The sequence below is a fragment of the Chelonia mydas genome, chromosome 1 (genome assembly GCF_015237465.2).
Source record: "Chelonia mydas isolate rCheMyd1 chromosome 1, rCheMyd1.pri.v2, whole genome shotgun sequence".
Classification (NCBI taxonomy): domain Eukaryota; kingdom Metazoa; phylum Chordata; order Testudines; family Cheloniidae; genus Chelonia; species Chelonia mydas.
The window spans coordinates 109,032,222-109,060,167 of NC_057849.1; the positions used below are offsets into that span (position 1 = coordinate 109,032,222).

General features: G+C 42.8%; 1 protein-coding gene across 5 annotated transcripts; it reads right to left on the reverse strand.

Moving 5' to 3' along the window:
* Nucleotides 1–1,007: 1,007 nt before the first annotated feature.
* Nucleotides 1,008–27,204, reverse strand: PCID2 (PCI domain containing 2). 5 transcript variants are annotated; one of them, XM_037897140.2, is made up of 15 exons: nt 27,055–27,203; nt 26,697–26,783; nt 24,356–24,445; nt 21,363–21,436; nt 20,440–20,505; nt 19,841–19,882; nt 19,185–19,239; nt 15,888–15,991; nt 7,618–7,693; nt 7,362–7,503; nt 5,697–5,797; nt 3,618–3,691; nt 3,340–3,465; nt 2,994–3,117; nt 1,008–1,958 (listed from the first exon to the last, which is right to left on the reverse strand). In XM_037897140.2, the coding sequence occupies exons 2-15, from the start codon at nt 26,730–26,732 to the stop codon at nt 1,869–1,871; spliced, it is 1,200 nt and encodes a 399-aa protein (XP_037753068.1). In that variant the 5' UTR covers nt 26,733–26,783; nt 27,055–27,203; the 3' UTR covers nt 1,008–1,868. The 5 variants fall into 5 exon arrangements, with proteins under 5 accessions (XP_037753068.1, XP_043391825.1, XP_037753078.1 ...); XM_043535890.1 differs by having other exon boundaries at nt 27,051–27,069; XM_037897150.2 differs by having other exon boundaries at nt 26,926–27,056.
* Nucleotides 27,205–27,946: the final 742 nt, after the last annotated feature.

A 27,946-nucleotide genomic window follows, 5' to 3' on the forward strand; every position in this document is an offset into this window, starting at 1 on the left:
TCTACAGAAGAGGGGCATTTTGAATAGAGCAATCTATTTTCCTCACTGATCTTGCAGCACTGATGTCAATGGGAATGGGATTCAAAAATAAAGAGGCTTGGATCCTTTTTCCAGTACTGCATGTTTTAATTATCCACTCTCAAACACTCATTAAATATATACTCTTCATACTAGTACAACCTGCATGTGACACTTTCCCAACACTCTTAACAGGACACTTTCAGAAGTTAGATCTATGAATCCACACTACTATAAGAATGACTTAGGGCAGGTCTACACTTAGAGTGACGTGTAGTGGACAGATACTCTATGGCCAGCTAGCCCTGGTATAAATAGCAATGTAACTGGTGAGGCATGGCTTAGGCAAATAGAGAAGAGGCAAGCCAGAACCCAAGGTTATGTATCTACACGCCTCTCTACACACCCAAACAGTGCCTCCCTGTCTACACTGCTACTTTTAGCAGTGTAAGGTCCCCTGTTCTGGAGCCTTTCTCTGCCAAAGACTCTAGCAGCAGGGAAAGGGACTTCATATTTGAACTGATAATGAAATATCTCTCACCACTAGAGTCATGTTATTGTTGAAGTATGCAAAATCATTTTCAGCAGAAACAAAATAAAGCGAATGACTTTCTCACATGTCAAAACTAAGTCACTTAAACACCATTAGAAGCACATTGCACAGAAATCAGAAGTACTGTTCTGTTTTCAAGTGCTACTGAAGTATGTTTGTTGTATGCAGGTGGCAAAACAACCTGGGTTTGTAACTTTTAGTTCTTGTACTGTACAGAATAAGTTAGAACTTAACAGAACAATGAAAGCAGCCTGAATATCCCATTAAAATAATGTCAATCTAGGAAACTACTTACCTCACAAGTGCGTTAGTATTTTTTTTTTAAACCTATAATAATTTTATTGAAACTTTCATTATAAAGACTGTTAAATGTCTTAGATGGTGTGTGCTGGTGCTAAAACAGTCTGGAATAAAATCATCACTGTTACCACCAAGAGAAAAATATCACATTTGTTTTATTATTTTTACAAAACCACCAGCATGAACAACAGGTATGCTGTGCAAAAATAAAGAACACTTAAAAGAATGGACCTACTGGCAGAAATATTCCACAAAATCAGAATTAAAATGGATTTGGACTACATTACCTAAATAAAGTCTTATGCCTCAAGGGGAAACTCAAACAAGTGTTAAGTACAGTTACTAAAGGCCCAATTCTGAGCAGCAATAGGTAACCACACCTCACACCCTGCTGTACACTCATAAATCCTATTGAAATTGAAGTGAAGTTCCAGGGGTTCAGCACCAATCAGGCACGGGTCCTTAATGTTTCGAGAGGCTTTGAAGAATGTCGTATCCAACCAAGATTACTAAAAAAAAACAAAGTCTCACATAACTGGGAGTTAGGTCAAGGACAGGTGAAATAAAAGCATTGTTTCTGCCCACAAAGAATGATTAAGTGCCACCGATGGACACTTCCTTCTGACAGATAAGGACAAATAGTTACGGGAACATAAAGGGGTGTCAGTACACATGACATCTGAGATAGTTGAGGCAGGCTTTTTAAAGATTGTTGCTGAAATTTTGCAAATGTTTCAACATGAATTGGGAATGTTCTTGTTTCTTTTCCAGCCACAATACTTCAGGGTTTGTAGAAACTAACTTTAAAAAGGAAGCATTTTGTTCTCTGTGCTTGCAGGCCCTGTCCCACTGGGAAAGGAGTCATGAACAGTTTTTTTTGTATTCCAGTACTGAACATAACCAGGTCATTAACAGTTTCCACTGAACGATGTAAGAAACAGTTCCATTGACAAGTAGAGTCTTTTATAAATACTCCTCCATCTAAGGTGCAGTAAATTCAACACACTGTAGAAAGTGGAGGGAATGGGTTCTGCTTACTGACCACAAGCTTCTGATGTTGATGAGATATATATCCTTTAATATGACCCTGACAGAATTAAAAAGAAAGAAGTTTTAGTACTGGAAATTGGCAAGAAGTTTTTTTGCTACCTTCAGTCTTGATCCAGTAAAACCTGTGCGCATGCACTTAACTTTAAATTTGTGAGTAGTCCCATTGACTTCAACTAATATAAATAAAAGATAACTTAAGTGTGTGATTGACTTAATAAAAGTATAAAAGTACTTTGCTACATAGGGACCTTAAACACGCCCATGAACTCTGAATTTGCTGTTTCTGACAAGTTTCAGAGTAGCAGCCGTGTTAGTCTGTATTTGCAAAAAGAAAAGGAGTACTTGTGGCACCTTAGAGACTAACATGCTCAAATAAATTTGTTAGTCTCTAAAGTGCCAAAAGTACTCCTTTTCTTTTTGTTTCTGACAAGCCTTCCTTGTAGTTCCCAATTTACATTTTGAGCTCTCACTACAAAAAAAGGACTATAAATTTCAAATCTATTCCTGGATTAAGATTTTAAGACCAAAGTTTTAATAACCTTTACACATAGAGCTTAACTAACTCATCTTTGTTCATGTGCACTAGATCCTTACAAGAGTCCAGTAAAATAATTTGTGTCTCTCCTTTTTACATCTTTTCCCTATAATTCAGCTTGTGAACTCTTATGCGTGCCTCTATTTTTAGGATGTCAAATCAGGAATCCCATGTCCAACTGAACTCAAATTTAGTATAAATATACTACCTCAGCCCTAGTCATAATTTACCAATTTTGTAACTGTGTTTGTGGATTTTAGCAAAAGGGCAAAGATTGGCTTTATAGTGGAAACTCAATTGTAATCCTTACTGTTTTGCATATAAAAGGCAAGAATTAGAGCATAAGAACCTTCACTGTAGTGAGATACATGAGAGGCACAAATGAGTACAATTATAACGCACAAGCAACTCCACAAAAACCTAAACCCAATACACTTCCTATTATTATTACCCTTCTGTAATTAACCTTCCTGCTGTGTGTAGTCATTTCTAACAACTATAGTTTCCAAGGCAAGCTAATGAATGATGAACACATACCATGTATATAAGATTAGCCAAAATACACTGGACTTCATCAATATCAACATCTTCCACCTGCATGAATTTCAGGGCAACCAGAAAGGCATCTAGAGATAGCTGATGGGTTTTAAGTAGCAAATATCTGAAAGATGCAAACAAATATATTTCAGTTTTTTCAGCACAATTACCTCAAAATTCTGCTTCTCTGAGCAAAAGGGCCCTTCTACCATAATTCACTTTGCTTAAGCTCTCGTCTCTAAGGGACAAATAGGGAACTAGGGACCCTGGATGTTTTAAACTGAATTCTGTGGTGAAACCAAATGAAGATTTCCCTTCCACAAAACAGGATTTCTACTTTGCTTACACTTTCTTAAACAGGTTCCTGTAGGTGATGATTTTCAGCTTCTCAAGGATCAGGAAGATACCACAACGAATGAAGAAGGTCTCGTGTTTTGTCAGAGCATCATTCAATAGCAGAAGATTTCCTTCACTAAAATGACAGAAAATATGCAAGTATCATGAGAAGGTATGACTCTGGGAAGATGAAATATCTAATTCAATGGGTATTTTTCACATACTATAAAAACCTTTCACTTAATATTATTTTTAACAAAAATACGTGATCCAATAAATACACTGTACCTCACAGCCTTAGTTACTTCAGCAAACTGCATAAGCTCATACTTTTTCAAAAGCTGAATTGTTGGCATATGGCCCTGAAAAGCAAGCACAGTTAAAATTTTTCAGGATAAATTTAAATACATTTCCAAATCAATCATCTATAAAAACAAAAATCCAAATACAAATATTTATCTACTTTACTTTTATAGAAAAAAATAAAGGAGGTGAATGAAGGTATTTTTAGGCCCCCAATACACTACATCACTAATCATGCCAACAAACATTTGTCTGGCATAGTTACAGGAGTGTGGGTTTTAAAAGCTTTAAAAATATGGTAGTGTGATCAATTACAAAACTTGTATTACAGAGTAGGTCATGCTTCACATGATCTAGACTGTTACAAATTTTATACTTGTGTTGCACTCCACTCTGCAAACAGAAAACTGTTTTAGAACACATCACTAATCATGACAGGTGTGTGTCAGCACAGTTAAGATTATTGATTGTCTAACCAGACATATTTTCCTTAATTTCTCTTTGTGGATTTTTAATGTCCTTTTATTTAAAAAAAAAAAAAAAAAAAAAAAGTTAGTTTGAAGAGAGAAAACTCATTCTCATTGTATCAGGTCTGATGAGACTTTGAACCACAGACAGTACCAAAAAGGAACTCCTTTTTAATTTACATGGCAGAGATTAGATTGCACACCAACCCAGTCAGCACTGAAACATGGCTACTTGGCTGCTATGCCAGTGGTGGCCCCTTTCATAGAATCATAGAATATCAGGGTTGGAAGGGACCTCAGGAGGTCATCTAGTCCAACCCCCTGCTCAAAGCAGGACCAATCCCCAATTTTTGCCCCAGATCCCTAAATGGCCCCCTCAAGGATTGAACTCACAACCCTGGGTTTAGCAGGCCAATGCTCAAACCACTGAGCTGTCCCTCCACCCCCCACTGAGCTATCCCTCCACCCCCTCAAATCTGATTGAATCTGGTTGAAGAATCAGATGAGACGTGAAACAGAACTCTACGTTGCATGTTTCTAGCATGTTGCATGCTACGTTGCATGTTTCTAGCATGTTGCATGCTACGTTGCATGTTTCTAGCTAACTCTCAGTGAACAAAGAGCCACTTGTGCTATTTTAGTACATTTTTAAATAAGTGTAAAGTTTGGAAGCTGATAATGATCTTGCCAAGTTGGGCTTTCTTTATGGCAAAACTGCTCTAGAAGAGAGGAGACAGTAATTTAAGGTACTAAATGATTTGGTTATCAGAAGCCTTGCATTGCTGTTTCAGGCCACTAATAATGGGTTTAGCATTCCCATCCTAGTCCCCATTTCACAAGACTTCCTCATTTAATGTAATTAGTCGTAACTGCTCAAAAGAGCTCCAAGACTGGGAAAAAAAAAGAAAGGAATGAATTTATCAAACATCAAAATTGAAGTTCTCTACCTGGAAATTCCTCTAGCACTTTCAGAGGGTATATACACACCAGGTAAGGGAGGGGCATGACGGAAGGAATCTTCCTCTTCAGGCTGTGGACCTGCTCAGGTAGACTATGCAGGCCTTTATATACACTCTTTCTCTTGTGGGGTGAGAAAATGGAAGGATCTGCTGTGATGGACCTGCGCGTGCACACAGACACAGTCCACACTTACACAGGGGACTCCTATGGAGCTATAATCCTGCACTCCTCTTACACACTCCTCTTACACACTGAAATGGCACCATTTACACTGCTATGGGTGTCTTTGTTGCTATGAAGCTAGGAGCAGAATTTGGAATTAAGAGGTGTGTGGAGAATCATGCTTATTAATTATTTAAGGAGGTAATTTACAAGTTCAAATTTTTTTAGGGTTGTAATTTTATTCCCCCTTTTCTGCAATTACAAAAATTACAATTCAACAGTTTCAAGTAAGTGCCTGACAAACCGTATTCCTCGGCCTTGACCATACAAGGTCTGCATGAGCTGACTCCTGCATCTGGATGGGGCTCCAGACAGCTTCTGAATAAAAATCAGGGGAAGTCATGCCATAGTGTGTGTCAGCTTGGTCATTTGTCCCACAGTGACTGATTTGGAAGTAAAGAGCTCAACCACTCACCAATAACATTTTTACTGGCAAAAGGTAAATCAAAATCATCCTTTTGTTTTTCTGACTTGAACGGTGACAATGCTCAAAGGCGAATGACAGATACTCTTCAGCTGTAGACACAGAAAGAGGATCAGCACTGCTGTTGGTAACAGAGACCAACAGCAAAAATGGGTTAAACATACAAATAGTCAAACAATAATATGTTTAACTGAGCCTGTCGGAATATTTTCTCCCATATTTAGAATAACCTAGAAGTATTCACACGAGAACTGAGTCAATCTAAATTCCACACTAACTAAAAGGGTAATATAAACATAGATGCCTTAAGAATTGTTAGATTCACTGAAAATGGGACATTATCATAAAAACCATTTCCTTTTTAAAAGATATGCTGACACTCTACATTTCGGATGGAGCAGTTGCACAATCAAACTACATTATGAAAACAATTCCAGCTCAATATAGCAAGGTTATTGTGTTACTGTTACAGGAGAGGGAGAATTTCAGGATATTTACGTTTCTACATGCTATGACATTTTCCAAAATGATGTGTTAGGACTCTTCTTCAGGGGAGTTAGATGGCATATAATGTGTAAACGTATGCCCAAGTTGTGCAAGTGACTATAAAAGACTGACGAGCAAAGGATTAGAAATGTTCTTACCTGCAAAGGGCTATATTGTGCAACCTTACTCATGGGGCACTCAAGCAAGTAGCCCCAGCACTCACCGACATGAGTGAAGGCTGCACAGTCTAGCCCTAAAGCAGTGGTTCTCAACCAGGGATGCATGTCCCCCTTGGGGTACTCAGAGGTCTTCCAGAGGGTACATCAACTCATCTAGATATTTGCCTAGTTTTACAACAGGCTACATAAAAAGCACTAGCAAAGTCAGTACAAACTAAAATTTCATACAACTTGTTTTTACTGCTCTTTTTACTATACGCTGAAATTTAAGTACAATATTTATATTCCAATTGATTTATTTTATAATAATATGGTAAAAATTAGAAAGTAAGCAATTTTTCAATAATAGTGTGCTGTGACATTTTTATGTCTGATTTTGTAAGCAAGTAGTTTTTAAGTGAGGTGAAACTTGGGGTAAGCAAGACAAATCAGACTCCTGAAAGAGGGACAGTAGTCTGGAAAGTTTGAGAGCCACAGCCCTAAAGTATCATATAATGTTATTACTGAGAAAGGTTAAATAAAGCTACAATGTGCCTTCAAAATCAGTGCACCAAGAAGCTAAATTGCATGGCAAAGTTTGTTGAAAGTCTGCTGAACAAGCGACATCCGAAAGGGCAAGAAAGCTGTAAAGTTCTACAAACATCTCTCATATACATAAATCACAAGGTATGTTGCTGGACACTCACCCAGAAAACACATTTTAGTAACGTGTGTACTAAATGTATAAAGTGTACGCTAAAGAAGAGTGTGGAGAAGTAAATAGTTCAAGACTGAGTGTATGTTGAAATGAGAATTGTAATGTAATCCATACTCTAATCTGGTTGAGCCTGCAGCAAATCCCTTTGGATCTTGTCTTTGCACTGATGGAACGAAAGTCACGCTTCACAACAACTGTGCTTTCCACAACAGGTTTTGATCACACATAGAACACGTCAGCTGGAGGTCACTCCCAGCAATGAGAACATAAATCTGTTCTACTGGCATATAGTACCTTGCTTAAAATCACTGTCAAACATGGCCTTGCGTCCAACGTAGTATTTGTATGTAACTCTCTGTGCCATGCTGTAGTCATCTTTCAAATTTGAGCTGTCAATAGCTCTAATTAATGGTTTACACAGATGAAGTTTGTTAATCTGAGAAGAAAGTCACATGATTGAAAGTATATCAATGTAGCACTATGTGAGGAACAGGACTTGATTTAGAACATGAAATACAAAGAAAACAAGCTTAGTAGACTTGGATCATACCTTAAAATAGATTTTGAACAGCTGATTCACCAGAAACAACATGCCCCACTTTTTGGAGTCATCAATGCCAGCTCGACTGTTACAAAAGATAAAACATTAGAAATGAATGTTTTAGGAAAATACATATTTTGCTTTTAGAATGAAATCCCCTCACACGCCTTTGATCCATATTTTTTAAAACAAGTGGTCTTACATTACTACCAAACAAAAACAAGCCAAAAATTCCTTGTAAATTTTAGACCAGGCAATCTTCATCAAAATAGAGCGCCCAATCCCATTTCTGTCCTATAATCCTTGTTAATTTTAAGATTGCTCAACTGTGTTCCCCCATCAATGCAATCACTTCAAATCAAGAAAGTCACCTAGGAAGACAAGGGTATCCACCCCAATCTCAAGTCACCTGTCTTACCATTCACACACTTCCAAAATAAGCCATCAACAATGTACACGTCCACCTCCTCAGAATTTCACTCAATGCACAACCTTAACTCCAATCACAGCAAGATGAAAGATATCTTAGAGAGAGACATGATTTTACCCTGAAATTCTACATAGTGTTTATTTCTTCTTAAATACTCAGACTGGAGTTAAGTTTGTATACTTGGCCCTGGTCTACACTAGGAGTTGAGGCTGAATTTAGCAGCATTAAATCGATTTAACCCTGCACCCGTCCACACAATGAAGCCCTTTTTTTTGACTTAAAGGGCTCTTAAAATCAATTGCCTTACTCCACCCCCGACAAGGGAATTAGCGCTTAAATTGGCCTTGCTGGGTCGAATTTGGGGTACTGTGGACACAATTAGACGGTATTGGCCTCCGGGAGATATCCCAGAGTGCTCTATTGTGACCGCTCTAGACAGCACTCTCAACTCAGATGCACTGGCCAGGTAGACAGGAAAAGGCCCGCAAACTTTTGAATTTCAATTTCCTGTTTGCATGGTCATGTGCAGCTTGCCACGCTGGCCAGAGCTCGTCAGCAGAGGTGACCATGCAGAGCTCATCAGCAGAGGTGACCATGATGGAGTCCCAGAATCGCAAAAGAGCTCCAGCATGGACTGAACGGGAGGTACGGGATCTGATCACCGTATGGGGAGAGGAATCCGTGCTATCAGAACTCCGTTCCAGTTTTTGAAATGCCAAAACATTTGTCAAAATCTCCCAGGGCATGAAGGACAGAGGCCATAACAGGGACCCGAAGCAATGCTGCGTGAAACGTAAGGAGCTGAGGCAAGCCTACCAGAAAACCAGAGAGGCAAACGGCCGCTCCGGGTCAGAGCCCCAAACATGCTGCTTCTATGATGAGCTGCATGCCATTTTAGGAGGTTCAGCCACCACTACCCCAGCCGTGTTGTTTGACCCCTTCAATGGAGATGGAGGCAACACAGAAGCAGGTTTTGGGGACTAGAAGATGATGATGATGAAGTTGTAGATAGCTCACAGCAAGCAAGCAAGTGGAGAAACCGGTTTTCTCGACAGCCAGGAACTGTTTCTCACCGTGGACCTGGAGACACTACCCCCTGAACCCACCCAACGCTGCCTCCCGGACCCAACAGGCGGAGAAGGGACCTCTGGTGAGTGTACCTTTTAAAATACTATACATGGTTTAAAAGCAAGCATGTTTAATGATTAATTTGCCCTGGCATTTGCGGCTCTCCTGGATGTACTCCCAAAGCCTTTGCAAAAGGTTTCTGGGGAGGGCAGCCTTATTCCGTCCACCATGGTAGGACACTTTACTACACCAGGCCAGTAGCACGTACTCGGGAATCATTGTAGAACAAAGCATTGCAATGTATGTTTGCTGGCATTCAAACAACATCCGTTCTTTATCTCTCTGTGTTATCCTCAGGAGAGTGATATCATTCATGGTCACCTGGTTGAAATAGGGTGCTTTTCTTAAGGGGACATTCAGAGGTGCCTGTTCCAGCTGGGCTGTTTGCCTGTGGCTGAACAGAAATGTTCCCTGCTGTTAGCAACGGGGAGGGGTGAGGGGCTAGCCACATGGTGGGGGGAGGCAAAATGCGACCTTGGAACAAAAGCACATGTGCTGTGTATGTAATGTTAACAGCAAGGTTCATCGTGAAAGAGTGTACCCCTTGTTCTATAAAATGTGTCTTTTTAAATACCACTGTCCCCTTTTTTTTCCTCCACCAGCTGCATGTGTTTCAAGGATCACAGAATCTTCTCCTTCCCGGAGGCTAGTGAAAATTAGAAGGCGAAAAAAACGCACTTGTGATGAAATGTTCTCTGAGCTTATGCTGTCCTCCCACACTGACAGAGCACAGACGAATGCGTGGAGGCAGACAATATCAGAGTGCAGGAAAGCACAAATTGACCGGGAGGAGAGGTGGCAGGCTGAAGAGAGGGCTGAAGCTGAAAGGTGGCGGCAGTGTGATGAGAGGAGGCAGGATTCAATGCTGAGGCTGCTGGAGGATCAAATCAATATGCTCCAGCGTATGGTTGAGCTGCAGGAAAGGCGGCAGGAGCACAGACCGCTGCTACAGCCCCTGTGTAACCAACCACCCTCCTCCCCAAGTTCCATAGCCTCCTCACCCAGACGCCCAAGAACGTGGTGCGGGGGCCTCCGGCCACCCAGCCACTCCACCCCAGAGGATTGCCCAAGCAACAGAAGGCTGGCATTCAATAAGTTTTAAAGTTTTAAACTTTTAAAGTGCTGTGTGGCCTTGTCCTTCCCTCCTCCACCATCCCTCCTGGTGCTACCTTGGTAGTTATCCCCCTATTTGTGTGATGAATGAATAAAGAATGCATGAATGTGGAGCAACAAATGACTTTATTGCCTCTGCAAGCAGTGATCGAAGGGAGGAGGGGAGGGAGGTTAGCTTACAGGGAAGTAGAGTGAACCAAGGGGCGGGGGATTTCATCAAGGAGAAACAACAGAACTTTCACACCGTAGCCTGTCCAGTCATGAAACTGGTTTTCAAAGCTTCTCTGATGCACACCGCGCCCTCCTGTGCTCTTCTAACCGCCCTGGTGTCTGGCTGTGTGTAACCAGCGGCCAGGCAATTTGCCTCAACCTCCCACCCCGCCATAAACGTCTCCCCCTTACTCTCATAGATATTGTGGAGCGCACAGCAAGCAGTAATAACAGTGGGAATATTGGTTTCGCTGAGGTCTAACCGAGTCAGTAAACTGCGCCAGCGCACTTTTAAACGTCCAAATGCACATTCTACCACCATTCTGCACTTGCTCAGCCTGTAGTTGAACAGCTCCTGACTACTGTCCAGGCTGCCTGTGTATGGCTTCATGAGCCATGGCATTAAGGGGTAGGCTGGGTCCCCAAGGATAACTGTGGGCATTTCAACATCCCCAACGGTTATTTTCTGGTCTGGGAAGAAAGTCCCTTCCTGCAGCTTTTGAAACAGACCAGAGTTCCTGAAGATGTGAGAGTCATGTATCTTTCCCAGCCATCCGACGTTGATGTTGGTGAAACGTCCCTTGTGATCCACCAGTGCTTGCAGCACTACTGAAAAGTACCCCTTGCGGTTTATGTACTCGCCGGCTTGATGCTCCGGTCCCATGATAGTGATTTGGGTTCCATCTATGGCCCCACCACAGTTAGGGAATCCCACTGCAGCAAAGCCATCCACTATGACTTGCAATTTCCCAGGGTCACTACCCTTGATATCAGCAGATCTTTGATTGTGTTGGCTACTTGCATCACAGCAGCCCCCACAGTAGATCTGCCCACTCCAAATTGATTCCCGACTGACCAGTAGCTGTCTGGCTTTGCAAGCTTCCACAGGGCTATTGCCACTCGCTTCTCAACTGTGAGGGCTGCTCTCATCTTGGTATTCTTGCGCCTCAGGGCAGGGGAAAGCAAGTCACAAAGTTCCATGAAAGTGCCCTTACACATGCGAAAGTTTCGCAACCACTGGGAATCGTCCCAGACCTGCAACACTATGCGGTCCCACCAGTCTGTGCTTGTTTCCCGAGCCCAGAATTGGCGTTCCATGGCATGAACCTGCCCCATTAGCACCATGATGCCCACATTGCCAGGGCCTGTGCTTTGAGAGAAGTCTGTGTCCATGTCCTCATCACTCACGTCACCGCGCTGATGTCGCCTACTCGCCTGGTATCGCTTTGCCAGGTTCTGGTGCTGCATATACTGCTGGATAATGCGTGTGGTGTTTAATGTGCTCCTAATTGCCAAAGTGATCTGAGCAGGCTCCATGCTTGCCATGGTATGGCGTCTGCACAGAAAAAAGGCACGGAACGATTGTCTGCCGTTGCCCTGACGGAAGGAGGGGCGACTGATGACATGGCTTACAGGGTTGGCTTACAGGGAATTAAAATCAACAAAGGGGGTGGCTTTGCAAGAAGCTGAATGGCCCCCTCAAGGATAGAACTCAAAACCTCAAGGACAGAACTCAAAACTGGGTTTAGCAGGCCGTTGATTTCACAGAGGGAGGAAGAAAATGAATACAAAACAAATCTGGTCTATTTCTTGCTTTGAGCCACTTCATCTATCTTTATACATCTTGCTGGCAGCAGACTGTGCAGTACGACCGCTAGCCATCGTCATCTCCTGGGTGCTCGGCAGAAGACGGTGCAGTATGATGACTACCCATCATCTTCTGCTGGCTGCAGGTTAAAAGACAGTGCACTGCCGGTAGGACTCAATCGCCACGAGACGAAACAAGGGAAATGACCTAGCTGAGTCACTCCCATGTTTGCCCAGGCGCCCGGCTAAAAGAGCACCCAGGACTATGTCGATGATGGCTACCAGTCATACTGCACTGTCCGCTGCCAAAAGGCAATAAACTGCTGCTGTGTAGCAATGCAGTACCACGTCTGCCAGCACCCAGGAGACATGTCTTAGTGATCAATGGCTCCATGTCTAGTTGGCAGCTGGTGTCAAGTGGAGTGCCCCAGGGGTCGGTCCTGGGGCCGGTTTTGTTCAATATCTTCATAAATGATCTGGAGGATGGTGTGGATTGCACTCTCAGCAAATTTGCGGATGATACTAAACTGGGAGGAGTGGTAGATACGCTGGAGGGGAGGGATAGGATACAGAAGGACCTAGACAAATTGGAGGTTTGGGCCAAAAGAAATCTGATGAGGTTCAATAAGGATAAGTGCAGGGTCCTACACTTAGGATGGAAGAATCCAATGCACCGCTACAGACTAGGAACCGAATGGCTAGGTAGCAGTTCTGCGGAAAAGGACCTAGGGGTGACAGTGGACGAGAAGCTGGATATGAGTCAGCAGTGTGCCCTTGTTGCCAAGAAGGCCAATGGCATTTTGGGATGTATAAGTAGGGGCATAGCGAGCAGATCGAGGGACGTGATCGTTCCCCTCTATTCGACACTGGTGAGGCCTCATCTGGAGTACTGTGTCCAGTTTTGGGCCCCACACTACAAGAAGGATGTGGATAAATTGGAGAGAGTCCAGCGAAGGGCAACAAAAATGATTAGGGGTCTAGAGCACATGACTTATGAGGAGAGGCTGAGGGAGCTGGGATTGTTTAGTCTGCAGAAGAGAAGAATGAGGGGGGATTTGATAGCTGCTTTCAAGTACCTGAAAGGGGGTTCCAAAGAGGATGGCTCTAGACTGTTCTCAATGGTAGCAGATGACAGAACGAGGAGTAATGGTCTCAAGTTGCAATGGGGGAGGTTTAGATTGGATATTAGGAAAAACTTTTTCACTAAGAGGGTGGTGAAACACTGGAATGCGTTACCTAGGGAGGTGGTAGAATCTCCTTCCTTAGAGGTTTTTAAGGTCAGGCTTGACAAAGCCTTGGCTGGGATGATTTAACTGGGAATTGGTCCTGCTTCGAGCAGGGGGTTGGACTAGATGACCTTCTGGGGTCCCTTCCAACCCTGATATTCTATGATTCTATATGGTGACGGTTAGCTGAGCGGGCTCCATGCTTGCCATGGTATGGCGTCTGCACAGGTAACTCAAGAAAAAAGGCAAAAAACGATTGTCTGCCCTTCCTTTCACGGAAGGAGGGAGGGAACGGGGGCCTGACGATATGTACCCAGAACCACCCGCGACAATGTTTTAGCCCCATCAGGCACTGGGATTTCTACCCAGAATTCAAATGGGTGGCGGATACTGCGGGAACTGTGGGATAGCCACCCACAGTGCAACGCTCCGGAAGTCGACGGTTGCCTTGGTACTGTGGACACACTCTGCCAACTACATGCACTTAGAGCATTTGTGTGGGGACACACATAAACAACTGTATAAAAACGCTTTCTACAAAACTGACTTCTATAAATTTGACCTAATTTCTTAGTGTAGACATACCCTGGGATGAGATTTTGAAGAACATGATGTGTGCATCTGAAAGGGAGCTTGTTGTAGAGGAGAGAAATCTAAGCGTACTTTGGTATTATGGTATCTGGGAGGTATGAAGAGTAACTTTAGACTTTTGTGGATGCTAATACTACTTAGCTGGAGATTTCCTGGGTTTCTAGTGATTGTGTTGATAGGAAATATTTGAGTGATCTTAAGGGTTTTTTTTGTTTTTTAAAAGGAGTTTCCCTGGATTTTAAGCTAATTACAGAAGTTTAAATAACTTTGGTGCATAAAGTCTGGAGGAGGACAGCCTTGTTATGATAGAGGCTACAAGATCATCCAGACCACATCACACGATCCATTGTCTACAGCCAAGCTCTAAGATACAACCACATTTGCTCCGATCCCTCAGACAGACACAAACACCTACAGGATCTCTATCAAGCATTCTTAAAACTACAATACCCACCTGGTGAAGTGAAGAAACAGATTGAGCACCTGAGATCACCTACTACAAGACAGGCCCAACAAAGAAAGTAACAGAATGCCACTAGGTGTCACCTACAGCCCCCAACTAAAACCTCTCCAGCGCATCATCAAGGATCTACAACCTATCCTGAATGATGATCCCTCACTCTCACAGACCTTGGGAGACAGGCCAGTCCTCTCTTACAGACAGCCCCCAAACCTGAAGCAAATACTCACCAGCAACTACACACCACACAATAAAAACACCAACCCAGGAATCAAACCCTGCAACAAACCCCAGTGCCAACTCTGTCCGCATATCTATTCAAGGGACACCATCATAGGACCTAACCACATTAGCCACACCATCAGGGGCTCGTTCACCTGCACATCTACCAATGTGATATATGCCATCATGTGCCACCAATGCCCCTCTGCCATGTACATTGACCCAACTGGACAGTCTCTACGCAAAAGAATAAATGGACACAAATCTGACATCAGGAATCCTAACATTCAAAAACCAGTAGGAGAGCACTTCAATCTCCCTGGTCACTCAATAACAGACCTAAAAGTGGCAATTCTTCAACAAAAAAACTTCAAAAACCGACTCCAATGTGAAACTGCGGAACTGGAATTAATTTGCAAACTGGATACCATCAGATTAGGCCTGAATAAAGACTGGAAGTGGCTGGGTCATTATAAAACCTAAACCTAGTTTCCCTGTACTGTTACTCACACCTTCTTATCAACTGTCTGAAATGGGCCACTCATTACCACTTCAAAAGTTATTTTTCCACCCTTGCTATCCTGCTGTCAATTGAATTCTCTCATTAGACTAACCTCACACCTGTTAAGGCAATTCACATCTTTTCATGTATTTATACCTGCTCCTGTATTTTCCACTCCATGCATCTGATGAAGTGGATTCTAGCCCACGAAAGCTTATGCCCAAATAAATTTGTTAGTCTATAAAGTGCCACAAAGACTCCTTGTTATTTTTACAAGATATACTGTAATAGAGAGAGACTGGGGTTCCCTACAATGGAATTCCCCTTCTATGGCCTTCTGCACACCTGTATGTAGCATGTGCCTGAGAATTACAGCTGTTTACAATACTGGAAGAGGAGAAAGAGTAAAGAAGCCTTTTCTCCATGTTGAGAACATTAAACCTGTTAAGAATGGAAGATTGAAGTAAAACTCCCTCTCTCCCAGTCCCACTGGGATGGCATGTACAAACTCCACACTGGAACAGGACAGAAAGAATTAATTGTTTGCCTTGAGAGACCAGGATGTAAATTAGTCTCTTCTGCAACACCTGCTAAGACTATCAAGCCTAAAGAGAAGCCTCTCCAGCTGTAGTTGATACTCAGGAGAGAACACGGCACAAAGAGAAGGAGGCAGGCAACAAAAGTGACTACCCTGACCCAGATATGGTCTTGGCTAGTGCAGAGAATTAGTTCTTATGCTTTACAAATGGGTAAAGTTATTTACACTTCTTAATGATTCAACACAAGATCTAGAAAGGATCTTTCACTTACGTGTCACTGGCACAGACACGAAAACAGCTCATCAGCAATTCTGCTGCTTTTTCCAACATATCACCAACTTTGCTTTTCCCTTTCTTCACCAGCTGTTGATCGGCCTAGAATGCAAGGTGAGAGACACAGCATGTATTCCTATGTCCAGGCTCATCTTTTAAAAGCAGTAAGTAGACTAGTTCTGTAAATACAGTATCTTGTAAAGTAAAGTAAGAGGTAAGTTCCTTATACCTGTCACCCCAACATACTGTACGTATTAAAATATCTCTTTGAAGGTTCTGAACACCCTCCGCACATTAACCTCAGGCTGAGCCCGCATGAACAGGAGGCAGGGAGGGCTCAGGCTGGCAGAAGTGTGGGGAGGCGAGGGTGGCCACCTGCAGCCCGGCACATGGGGAGGCTGGGGGACCTCAGAAGGGCTTGGGCCGGCCCCGTGCTGGGGTGGGGGGGCTCGGGCTGGCCCACGGGTGTCCTGTTTTCCCGTTGGGAAAATATGGTCACCCTAAGTATTGCCAACCACAAGCCTTCAAAAAAATTATGATTTAGGCCACCCCCAAAAAAGTTATTTAAAAATAAATTTGGGTTCTTTTAAGTTGCCTTCTGGTGTATGAGCCTTCAGGGTTCGCTTTTTCAACCTCTCTCTGCAACTATGAAGGCCAACAATTTTTCTTGGGAATGAAAGCTGAGATTCTCAGGCATTCACAGAACTCCAGGTGCTGGAACTTGAAGAAAAACACCAAATATTGCTAAGCTCACGATAAATCATGATCTGGCAACATAACATGTAAAACTGGAGAGATCTGAAAGGTGGATTAACTAATGTACAACTTTATCTCCGAGTAAGGATAACAAAAGATAAACCCATGGCCTTAACATGCACTGGAATTTGCCTCGTGAATTAAGTGTTGTTTTAATTTTGACTTTTGTTTACATTCTCCCCCACTTTTAACTACCCTGAAAACAAATGCAAACAGGCCAAAAAAAAAAAATGGAGACTCATCCTTGTTATTGAAGATATATCTATTAAAATGCCCCATCAGCTCTCATACAGTGCCAATCTAGTTAGTATACAAACTTCTCCAAACCGATAAACCAAAAACTCCCATGCAGACCCTCCGATTCAGGTTTCTCACAGGTAATATATGCGCCCAAATACATAAATGGCCTTATCAAGATTGGATCCTCAGGCTGGATGTGGTCATAAATGTAGAATCTACTTACTACTCTGTTCAGACCATTTCCTGCTCCAGGCAGAAATAAAGTTTTTCCCCATTGCAACACAAACTACCACCATGGTCCACCACAGAGAATTTTTAAACCCTATTTAATTCAAAAAAAAGTTTCTTGGAGAAAATTCTACCCAATCATGAAGCCAGGGAGTAAAAGCATTATTGATGCAATTAAGGCATGCCCCACAGAGCCTTTCTGAACTATAAATAACTTCAGAAACCCAGACTGACATCAGTGAGACTTGCAAGTTCTCAGCACCTCCCAGGATAAGGGCCAAAAATAACAGGTAGGTAGAATAAGCAACTTATATTTATTGCAAGCATAAGATGAACTTAGCAATGGGTGAAACTCTGAGTATATATCATTTTTAGGGCTGTTGATTAATTGCAGTTAACTCACGCTATTAACTCAAAAAATTAATCGTGATTAATCGCAGTTTTAATCGCACTGTTAATAGAATACCAATTGAAATTAAATATTTTTAAATGTTTTTCTATATTTTCAAATAAATTGATTTCAGCTACAACACAGAATACAAAGTGTACCGTGCGTACCATGCTCACTTTATATTTTTTATTACAAATATTTCCACTGTAAAAATGACAAACAAAAGAAATAGTATTTTTCAATTAATCTCATACAAGTACTGTAGTGCAATCTGTATGGTGAAATTGCAATTTACAAATGTAGATTTTTTTTTTGTTACATAACTGCACTCAAAAACAAAATAATGTAAAAAAAACTTTGGCTGAACAAGTACCCTTGTAGGCTCTAATCACTAAGACAAACGTCCTCTTGAAAGATGGTTGAAGCATGAAAGGGACATATGATTCTTTAGCGCATTTGGCACATAAATATCTTGAGATGCCGGCTACAACAGTGCCATGTGAACGCCTGTTCTCACTTTCAGATGACATTGTAAAGAAGAAGCGGGCAGCATTATCACCTGCAAATGTAAACAAACTTGTATGTCTGAGAAATTGGCTGAACAAGGAATAGAACTGAGTGGACATGTAGGCTCTACATGTGGAGTTCTGCGCCACTGCGCAATGCTGAATTTTGAAGAAATTAGTGTTGTGCATGCAGAATTTCCTTCCCCCACCCCCTGAAATGGGCTGCAGAGATGTTGGCTGCCACTAGGGGTGGCTGGACCCAGCAGAGCCCAGCTTCCAAATAGAAAACAATACCAGGGGGCGGGAACTGGAGGGTTCCCAGCAGTTGCAGTTCCCAGCATACCCTTTAGGAAGGAGGCGGCGGCGCACAGGAAACTCCGTGCAAGCCCAGGACCTAGCATCAGGCTTTTTTTGCCTCTGTATCCCTGAACTCTAGGAGGATAGGGGATGTGAGTGTCTCAGCCAGGGAGGGCCCCGCAGCTGGGCTCTTAGAGGCAAGAGTGGGTGTGAGTGGCCCCCCGGCTGGGCTCGAGAAACAGGAATGGGGTTGTCATAGGGGTTTCTTTAATTCTCTACTTCTGGGGGAAAATTTTGTATGTCTGTATTGTTACATACTTGCTGACAAGTATTTTGAAATAAATTATCAAAATAATTGAAGCTGGTGTGATTATATAGTGTTATTTTGACAAAAAATTTACAGAATTTTAAAATATTGTGCACATAATTTTTAATTTTTTGGAGCAGAATCCTCCCCTGGAGTAACATCTGCAAGTTCAGCTTTTATGATAAAGAGATTGCACTACATTACTTGTATTAGGTGAACTGAAAAATACTATTTATTTTCTTTTTTACAGTGCAAATATTTGTAATCAAAAATAAAGTGAACAGTGTACACTTGGTATTCTGTGTTGTAATTGAAATCAATATATTTGAAAATGTAGAAAACATCTACAAATATTTAAATAAATGGTATTCTATTATTGTTTAACAGCACAATTAAGTGAGATCAATTTTTTAATCACTTGACAACCCTAATTATTTTGTAACACGTCCTTACATAAAAGAGAGAAGATTAAGCGAAGGATGAAAGTTTAAGACACTTCAGTCAAATAAATTCCTTATTGACAGATAGAGTACATGAAATTGTTAAACTGCAAGTTTCCTGTCTACTTACATTATTAGCAAAAATTCGAAGGTCAAGTGCTACAGCATACATAATAGGCAAAGCCCTACAGAAACAAACAAAAAAAATCAATAAATTTATTATGCATGAGTAACTAAACCCATATTGCAGGTTAAGCCACACAAGTTACTTTTTAGTCCAGACGTTAAGTGTTGCTGGTGGCTATACAATTCCCTATATATCCAGTTTTCCTTTTCTTAAACCTTACAAAAAAAAAAAAATCACATTTTATAGGAAAATGTCTTTAAAAGGTCAGTGTTTCACACATCATTACTTGAAGTAAATGAATAATGCAGTTAATTAATCTCCAGGTGACAAACTGTCAAGCAGAATATCATTCTGCAATCAATGCTTTACTTAAAGGGAAACAAAGTACGTTTGCTAAACAATTTGAATCGACAAATGAACAGATTTTGGGCTTGAGTCCCTTATACAAATTCGAAAGAGCAGAGTGACATAACAGTTTTAATTAGTAAATACCTGGTGTACACAACTGAAACAAATCATTACAGATAATGAAAGTTATTTTTATGGTGGTATCTTAATTGAACTATGGTTGCATTTTGGGATGAAAGGTAGCAGTAACAATCATCTAGATCTATTCACCTGCCTAGTTACTAACATAAAGACATTTATAAAGTACTTACCAGTTTTCTTCTTTATGTGCTTGAAATGCTCGCAGGAATGATGTGTTATATTTAGGAGAACACAGCACACAATTTACAAAGTGACCCAGGAAGTAAAATGGGATAGGTGTAAGAGGCTATATAGTATGCCCTATTTCTGAGTGTAGAAGACTGCAAAAAAAGGCAACAGATCAGGAATCGGAGTGTAGGGGCACATAAGGGATGAATCCAGCTCTACTGCATGCTACCTCCTTTACCCTGACTGAGGGAGCACGGTGCCCTGCACATGGGAGTGGGAGAGGCCCAAGGAAGGGAACAGGATAGTGGCTCTTTGCAATATCATCATCCTCTCTACATTATGTGGGGGACTGCAGAAGACTAATTCTCTGGCTCGGGGGCAAGTGTACTTTTCTTTGACCCCAAGGAGAAGGGGGAAATTTTATTTGGATTTCATTGGTTACAAGTCTAAATAGCTAAAATTTTAGACACACACATACACCAAACCACATTTATATTTTGTAATCCCATCACATTTGAAAGAATTTCGCCCTCCTCAAACATGAAGTTATCCCAGATACACACATTTATGAGCTCTCAAATGAACTGATGGAAAAGGATATTGTACTATAACGGTCTGGCATTTGTAAGCTTCAATAAAGTCATGGTTTCCAACAGCGTAAGTACATCTGTCAAAAAAAAAAAAAAAAAAAAAAGGCAGTAAGGAGGAAACAGAAAAGTGTTTTATATTTAAAGAGTAGCTTAATATATTAGTCTCTTTTTCTCTCTAGCTAAATTAAAGCTTTGCAGTTTATTTTAGTAACAGGCTTATCAGAAGTATTCTTAAACAGCAATAAATATGGGAATTGAATACTGAGTAACAATGTAAATAAACTGGCAATTTCACACAATACATTATGCAGCAAAAGATCTGAACACATCAGTTTTAAATGATCTCTCTACAATTGTCATTCAACATAACCTAGACCGATAAATTTTCAAGATTCTTGAAATGAGAGAAAATTAAAAAAAGACGTCAACTTGACCTCTATTTAACTGTAAAAAAGCAGTAAAGAAATATTTTGCATACTAAAGATACATGAGAGAGCTCTGCCAGTTTTCATAGGTCTAGAATCACTTTTTCCTATTTAAGAAATGTCTCTTTCCCCTGTTGTTGTTTGTTCACTTTTGTGTCTGTTATTGCTATTAAAAGCAATAGCATTTTTGCAACGCCTGGAAAGGGCATTCATTATCAGTAAGATGGTGACATGGACTATACATAAAGTGCTATCAAAATCCACACAGTAAACTCAAAAAAGAAAAAAAAAAAGCAATCAGTAAATGTTTTCTGTATCATTTATTTATAGCAATTTTAGGGATTATTTATAACAGTAGCAGGTACACAATTTTCAGATGAATGTGTGATTCCCCCCCCCCCCCAATTTGACAGTGACCTTTCAAATAAATCAGATCAATTCATGGAGTCCCTTCCTCTTTCTACCTGGATACATCAAAATTCAAACTCTCATTCTTAATCCATCTTTACCTTAAGTGAGCGGCAAACATTTCATCATATGGTGGCTCCAGAACTTGTTGACATTTGTCTTCTGGAGATGGAAGCTAATCATAGAACAAATCAATGGAACATTAAATGTATAAAATTGCACAAAAAACATATGCGTTTTTTAATCAAGCTAGTATTTTTATACATACACGCCTTCGCTATATATTAGAACATTAACAGTCACTCATTGTAGAGGAAAAATGGAAAACTAAGGAGAATCAATGTTAAGGATAGGAGGAGGGGAGGGAAAGAGCATACCGTGGAGCGAGATCAAGAGATAAACAAGGGAAAGAGAGAGAAACCAAACCAGAAAGGTGTGCTGCTCTGGCTTATTATTGAAAAAATTGTTTAAAAGAGCCATATGACAGAGCAAAAAGAAACAGTACACACAAAAAGGGAAGGGGAAAGAACAAGTGACCGATTAGTGACAATGACAGAGTTTACTTCTCAGATACTACAATGAAGTATAAAAACCTGAACAGAATAGAATTTCCATGTTTCATTGTATTTCTCTGGACAGCATCCTACAATTGTGTTAAGTTGTATTGTGCCGGGAAAGAGGAGAGATGGATGCTAATAGCAATAGTCACTAATGGAATAACATCATATTGCTGCTTCAGTTGACCCTGGGTTAAGTGCATTTTTTTTAAATTGCATACAACACCATTAAGTCTTATAGAATTTTAAAAGACATTTTAAACCAACCAAAGGAATTTTATAATAAGGATGTCATTCTCTGTTGAGGTCTATAGCTAGTTTAAACATTCTATAAATAAAATATAACTTGATTAAACTCTAACATTTTGAAGAGTTATTTTCTATAGAACTGCTGCTCACTTTTATATTTTGTAAGATTTTGTTTTTCTCTGTAAGAGCAGTGGCAGAAAATTGTTTTTCCCTAACTAGTCCTAACTAGGCTCCCCTTTCTGCAGCAAGAGAGTTTGGGTTTGTTTTGTGGGGGATTTTTTGCTTACATGTTTGTTATGCACACTATTCCTTTCTGTGTTAATTTCTTCAGAACTACCTGAATATTTCCATCTAAGCCCCCAGAAATTTCATGCAAATGAGCAAATTCCTGGATCTTTCAGAGACTCTTTGAAGTTAATAGAGGTCTGCCTGTGCACCTCACCTTGCAGCATAGGTGCTGACTTTTGGTTTTGCTGGTGGATACCCCATCCTGGCCCCTCCCCCTTCCCCATGTCCCCCCACGCCCCTTAGATCCCCTCCCCTGAGCGCCTCCCACTCACTCCTTTCTGCCCCCTCCTGCCGTAAGGGCGAGGTATGCATGTTTGGGGGGGCCCAGCCTCCCCCCGGAAACTGGCAATTTTCAGCATATTTATACACTTCTTTCATATTCTAGTCATTGAATGTGTGTCTATCGTTGGTATCTCTATGTAATCTTTATTAAAATAGTAATGAACTACATAATTACATCATCATGAATTACAGTATAATTAAAATCATTACACTCAGCTACAAGCTGTCTTCACTAACATCCCAGTTTAAAGACATTACATTGGCTCTGTGCTTCACACCTACTTAGGGCCAGTTTGGGATCTGAGGGCCACTGATGGCTGTGGGAAGGAGGCAGATGGGAGGGACAAGCAGTAGGGAGTCTTTCCCCTCTTCCTTCCTGTCACTCTCTCTCCCTCTCCTTTCTTCTCTTCTTGTCCCCTTCCTGATGTTCCCCCTTCTTGCTTCCCACCCCGTGTCCCTTTTCCCATCTCTCTCTCTCTGTTCCCCACCTCCTGGTGGCTCTGTCTAGTGCCTGCCCCACCCACACATTGAAAGCAGCAGAGGACGCTCCCCCTCCTTGGGGTAAGAAGGGTTGCCTTGTGGTTAAAGCACACGCCTGGGGCTCAGGTGTTCTGGGTTTGGTTCTCTGCTCTGCCACAGACTCCTTGCTTAGCCTTGGGAAAGCCACTTCACCTCTTTGTGCCCTAATCCCACCTGCCAAATGGGGTTACTACTGACCCTGCCTCCTAGGGTAAATCCATTCATGGCTCTGTGATGACGCGGGAAATGGAGATACCAAGGTGGGTAGATCTGGGCTGAATTTCTCCACAACCTGAGAGTGAGAGCCAGCTCCTCGCAGGGCGGATGGGAGAGAGAGGGGCTCAGGCCACCTCTGCACAGAGGCAGGTCGGGGCTTTAGCCCTGAAGCTTCTCTCACTAGGGTAGCTGGGGCTCCCAAGCTGGGGTCTTCAGCACCACATCTTCTGCCAGGGTCTGGGGCTTCTCCCACCTCCACCCAGTGCAGCTCCTGCTGGGGTTGGGGGGCGCTTCTGCTCCCTCCCCTACCCAATGCGGCTCCTGCTGGGGTTGGGGCTTCTTCTCCTTCCCCCACCCAGAGCAGCTCCTGACGGGGTCTGAGCTTTTCCTCCCCTGTCCCCCTCAGTGCAGCTCCTGCCGGGGTCCAGGGCTTTTCCTCCCCTTAATCCGCCGTTGCACCCATCAGCCCTAGCCTAGCTGGGCTCCCTTGGGTCACCTAATGCCTGCTGTGGCCAGAGTTGAGCCTGGCAGGCAGGGAGAATCCATACAGGTGGACACCATGGCCACCAGCCCAAGAGGTGTGTGCGGCGTGGCCCCAGGTGAGCAGGGGCTGGCTGCACCGCTGCTGATACTCACTCCCACCCACCCCTAACCCTAAGGCTTTTTTTTTTTTTTTGGGGGGGGTGGGGGTTGAGGCTCACTCAGCTCCTGCTGGAGCAGGGAGGTGTGAAACAGCTGATCTGAGCCTGCCTGCCAAACAGCTGACTGCAGCGGTGCCCAGGCAACCCATACCAAACAGCACATCTGCAGAGGCACCCGCTCAACAGCTGCTACCTGGCTGCCTACAACTGGTCATCCTGGTGGGTGGTGAGCACCCCCTATTTTTTTTGAATGGGTGCTCCAGCCAAGGAGCACCCACAGAGTTGGCGCCTATGCCTTGCAGGATTGGGGCCTTGGTTTGTTAGTGTAACTGATTCTTGTACCTGAAGCCTGGGGTTTGCAACATGAGGATGCTTAAATGACACCAATTCTGCACAAAACAATCCATCTCTGGAATCAATGGCTTCTAGAACCTATCGAAAAAAAAATTACACACCTTAAGGAACAAGATCTAGCCTTAGCTATGTAACACACATTGCCACATAACTATTAAAAATCATCCTCTTGTGATGACATTTGCATCCTTGTCAATGACTCTGTGAATATTAATTTCTCATATGTTATTCCCAAGAAGTTTTAGTTTGGAAGATACATTAAAATTCTTCAACAGGAAAAAGCCATACACGTTTATTTTTCCTTAGTTGTACAAAGTGGCTCAGATCAGTGACCTATCATTGGGGGGAGGCATAGCTCAGTGGTTTGAGCACTAGCCTGCTAAACCCAGGGTTGTCAGTTCAATCCTTGAGGGGGCCATTTAGGGATCTGGGCCAAAAATTGGGGATTAGTCCTGCTTTGAGCAGGGGGTTGGACTAGATGACCTCCTGATGTCCCTTCCAACCCTGATATTCTATGAACAAGGCAATTATATGGGTCCACTGTCTTTCATTGGCAGTAGTTAGACAGAATTAGAAACTTTGTTTAACAACTATAGACAGACTTTAATGAATAAAAAGTATACTTGCAGCCATAAATCAAGTTTTGAATATTTTACACTGGAGTTGCTGAAAGGAAGGATAGTTTGGATTTCATTAATAAGGACCTTTAAATGTATTTCACATACATATTAGTATTTAATAACACAGCCTAATCATAAAAAGATTAATCCTGCCTTCCCTACTAAGAAAAACTTCCCCTTTAACTAAAGGGGAAGATTTTCTTAAGTAGGAATTACAGGACTGGACCCAGAGCATCTTTGTGAACTCCTTTAAATTGGAGTTTTGGGTATGGATGGGATACAGGATTGGGCACATGGCATTATTCTTGTCTACACTATTCAGGAAAAGGTATTCCCACTACTAAATCAGCAGCAGAAACCAAATCAGTACTAAGGTCAGCTAAGAATTTCAGTGAAGAAATAAAGCATTATTAAACAGTTAAGTATAGTCCACATACAATCAATTAGTTTAGTTCCATGTTGACTTTATCTTCAGAGTTTACTTTGTAAAAAAACAAACGAACAAAAAAAAAAAAACCACGTTTGATGCAAAATTCTCAAAAATTAGAAAAATCTAAAAATACGAACATGTGCTCAATAATCTGAAAAGAATTTGGACAATAAAATAGCTTATCTTTGTTATTGCAGTTAAAAAGCCTGATGACAGACCTAGAGATTTAAGTTTCAATAATGTCCTATCATGATCAAATATACTGCAATGCAACGATTATTTAAAGGGACATGATCAATTTAAAAATCACAATGTTTTGCCTCATATTTCCATGAATGACATTTTAAATAACAACAGATTAAAAAAGGAAGTATTTACAGTTTTACTTCTTACATTTGACAACATGTTGTAAACAGTCATTTCACAGATTCATTTATTATATTAAATTTCCTATGGTTTTGTGGGTCTGTCACTCAGCAACAGATCGGGGAAAACCTTTTCTAAAGATATAAAAACATGACTGATAAACCACAGAAATTGGGAAACGGGCCTGGGCAGCTAATATTTAACTTTTGGCTCCTTTTGCGGAACTGACCAAGTTTGACATGTCTCATTAAGGTGCGTAAATAAGAGCGTGTATTACATTTGACAAGGAAGGAACCTTTATAGCAAGTATATTTGGGCCTTGATCCTACAGTCGCATCTATTAATGCAGACCCCAGTATCTGTGCAAAGCCTCACTGGGTATGTTTACACTGCAGCTGGGCGCAAACCTCCCAGCTGGAGTAGACAGACTCATGCTAGCAGAGCTTGAGGTAACATACTAAAAAGAGCAGTGTGAAAGTTGTGGGTCCAGCGGAGACCTGGGCTAGCCCCCAGTCTCAGAAGCAGGGAGGCAGGTGGGCTTGAGAGCCTGAGCTACCCTCTGTGCTGGACCATCCACGCTGGTGTTTTTAACGTGCTAGCTTGAGCTGAGCTAGTGCGTCTGTCTACTGGGGCTGGGAGGCTTGCTCTCAGCTGCAGTACAGACATGCCCACTTCCTAAAGATGCCAGAGCCCACACTAACAGTTCCTATCACACGATTGGGGGCTACATATTTATATAGGCCCCGCATTTTTTAAGCGCCATACGAATGTTACTTTGTTTTCATAACAGCCTTAGGAGACGCTTCCCTAATTATCACTTCCCATACTCTCGGTTGCCTTTTCTTGAACAGGGTAACTTATCTGTAGCATGGAGGAAAACAGGGAATGGCGCCGGCAAATAAAACCCACTTACCTGCTGCAAGTACTGGTTGATGGTGATGTGCGCCATGGACGGACCAGCGGGCCGGGCAAGTGCTGGAGATCAAGCGTGGGGCGTGTCCTGTGCGGCCAAGGAAACAGAAGCGCCACCGCGAAACGGAGTTAGCACGACTGTCCCCCCCACCCCCAACCCCAACCCCAACCCCAACCCACCCGCGTTTCCACCTCCCCGCGGGGCCAGCGTGGGGCTTCCACCAACTCACTCAGCCCGGAGCAGCCCCCGCAGACCAACCCCCAGGAGCGGAGCCAGGCACAGGGCACAGCAGCGGGGCGGGCGGTTTCCCAGGGCGCGCGTCACTCCCCTCCCCCGGGGCTCCCCCACACCCACTGACCAGGCTCGCAGCGCCGCACCCGCCTCACTCCATCACACCACGTGGGTGCGGCAACCGCCTGGCGCTTCCGCCTCCCGCCCGGCGCGCCAGCCCGGCGCGAGTCACGTGACACGGGCCAGGCAAGCCGCTCACGTGATGACCCGTCCTAGCGCCCCGCCCCGCCCCGCCCGCCCGTCTTGGGTTAAAGCGGAGTTGTTGATGCTGTTCGTCCTGCAGCGTGGGGCGGGGCTTGATTCTTCTCGCGCAGAGCTGGCGGGATCGGGAGACGAGCGTCGCGCGCTGCAGCTGAACGTAGGGTTCTGTCTGCTGCGGGGTGGCCGGGCTGGGAGTGCTCTTGGGAGCCTAGTGACTGCTGTGCGTGCCGGTGCTTCTGTCCGGGCGCTGCTCCCGCACGCGTCGGTGCCTGGGGTGCCTCTGGCGAGCTGGGAGGGCAGCTGGCTCCGGGTGCTGGCTGTCCTCTCCCTCTGTTATATGGCGTTTGGAAGCGTGGGACCAAAGCCTTGTCGTGTCCCGCTGACACTTCTGTTTTAAACACAAAATGCATAGTGTTCTTTTGTAGACCATCTCACTGTGCATGCGTGGCAAAAAGAAAAAAGCATTGTAATACATTTGAATCCTCTGTGACGCTCTCTTAATGGTTGTGTGCAGTTGGGGGGCTGGAACTGGGGGTACAGGAGTACCCTGTCTTGAAGTAGTAATAACCAAATACCTGGTTTCCATCATAGTCAGGGTTCACAGTTTTGTACAATGGCTTTCAGCACCCACGCTATAATAGCTGTTCTAACATCCCTGCATGCAGGGTTGTAGCCATATTGGTCCCAGGACATTAACGAGAGAAGGTGAGTTAAGACAGTGGCTATCAACCTTTCCAGACTATTGTATCCCTTTCAGG

Bases quoted from the DNA above. Each gene is read 5' to 3' on its own strand.
- PCID2 (XM_037897140.2), bottom strand. From the start codon at position 26,732: ATGGCGCACATCACCATCAACCAGTACTTGCAGCAG. The intron at 19,883-20,439 runs ATATCCTTTTCC...TAAATATAACAC, and splicing joins TGCCAGACCGTTATAGTACA to ATCATTCCTGCGAGCATTTC. The intron at 3,692-5,696 runs GTGAGTGGTTGA...CTTGCTTTTCAG, and splicing joins TGCCAGTAAAAATGTTATTG to GGCCATATGCCAACAATTCA.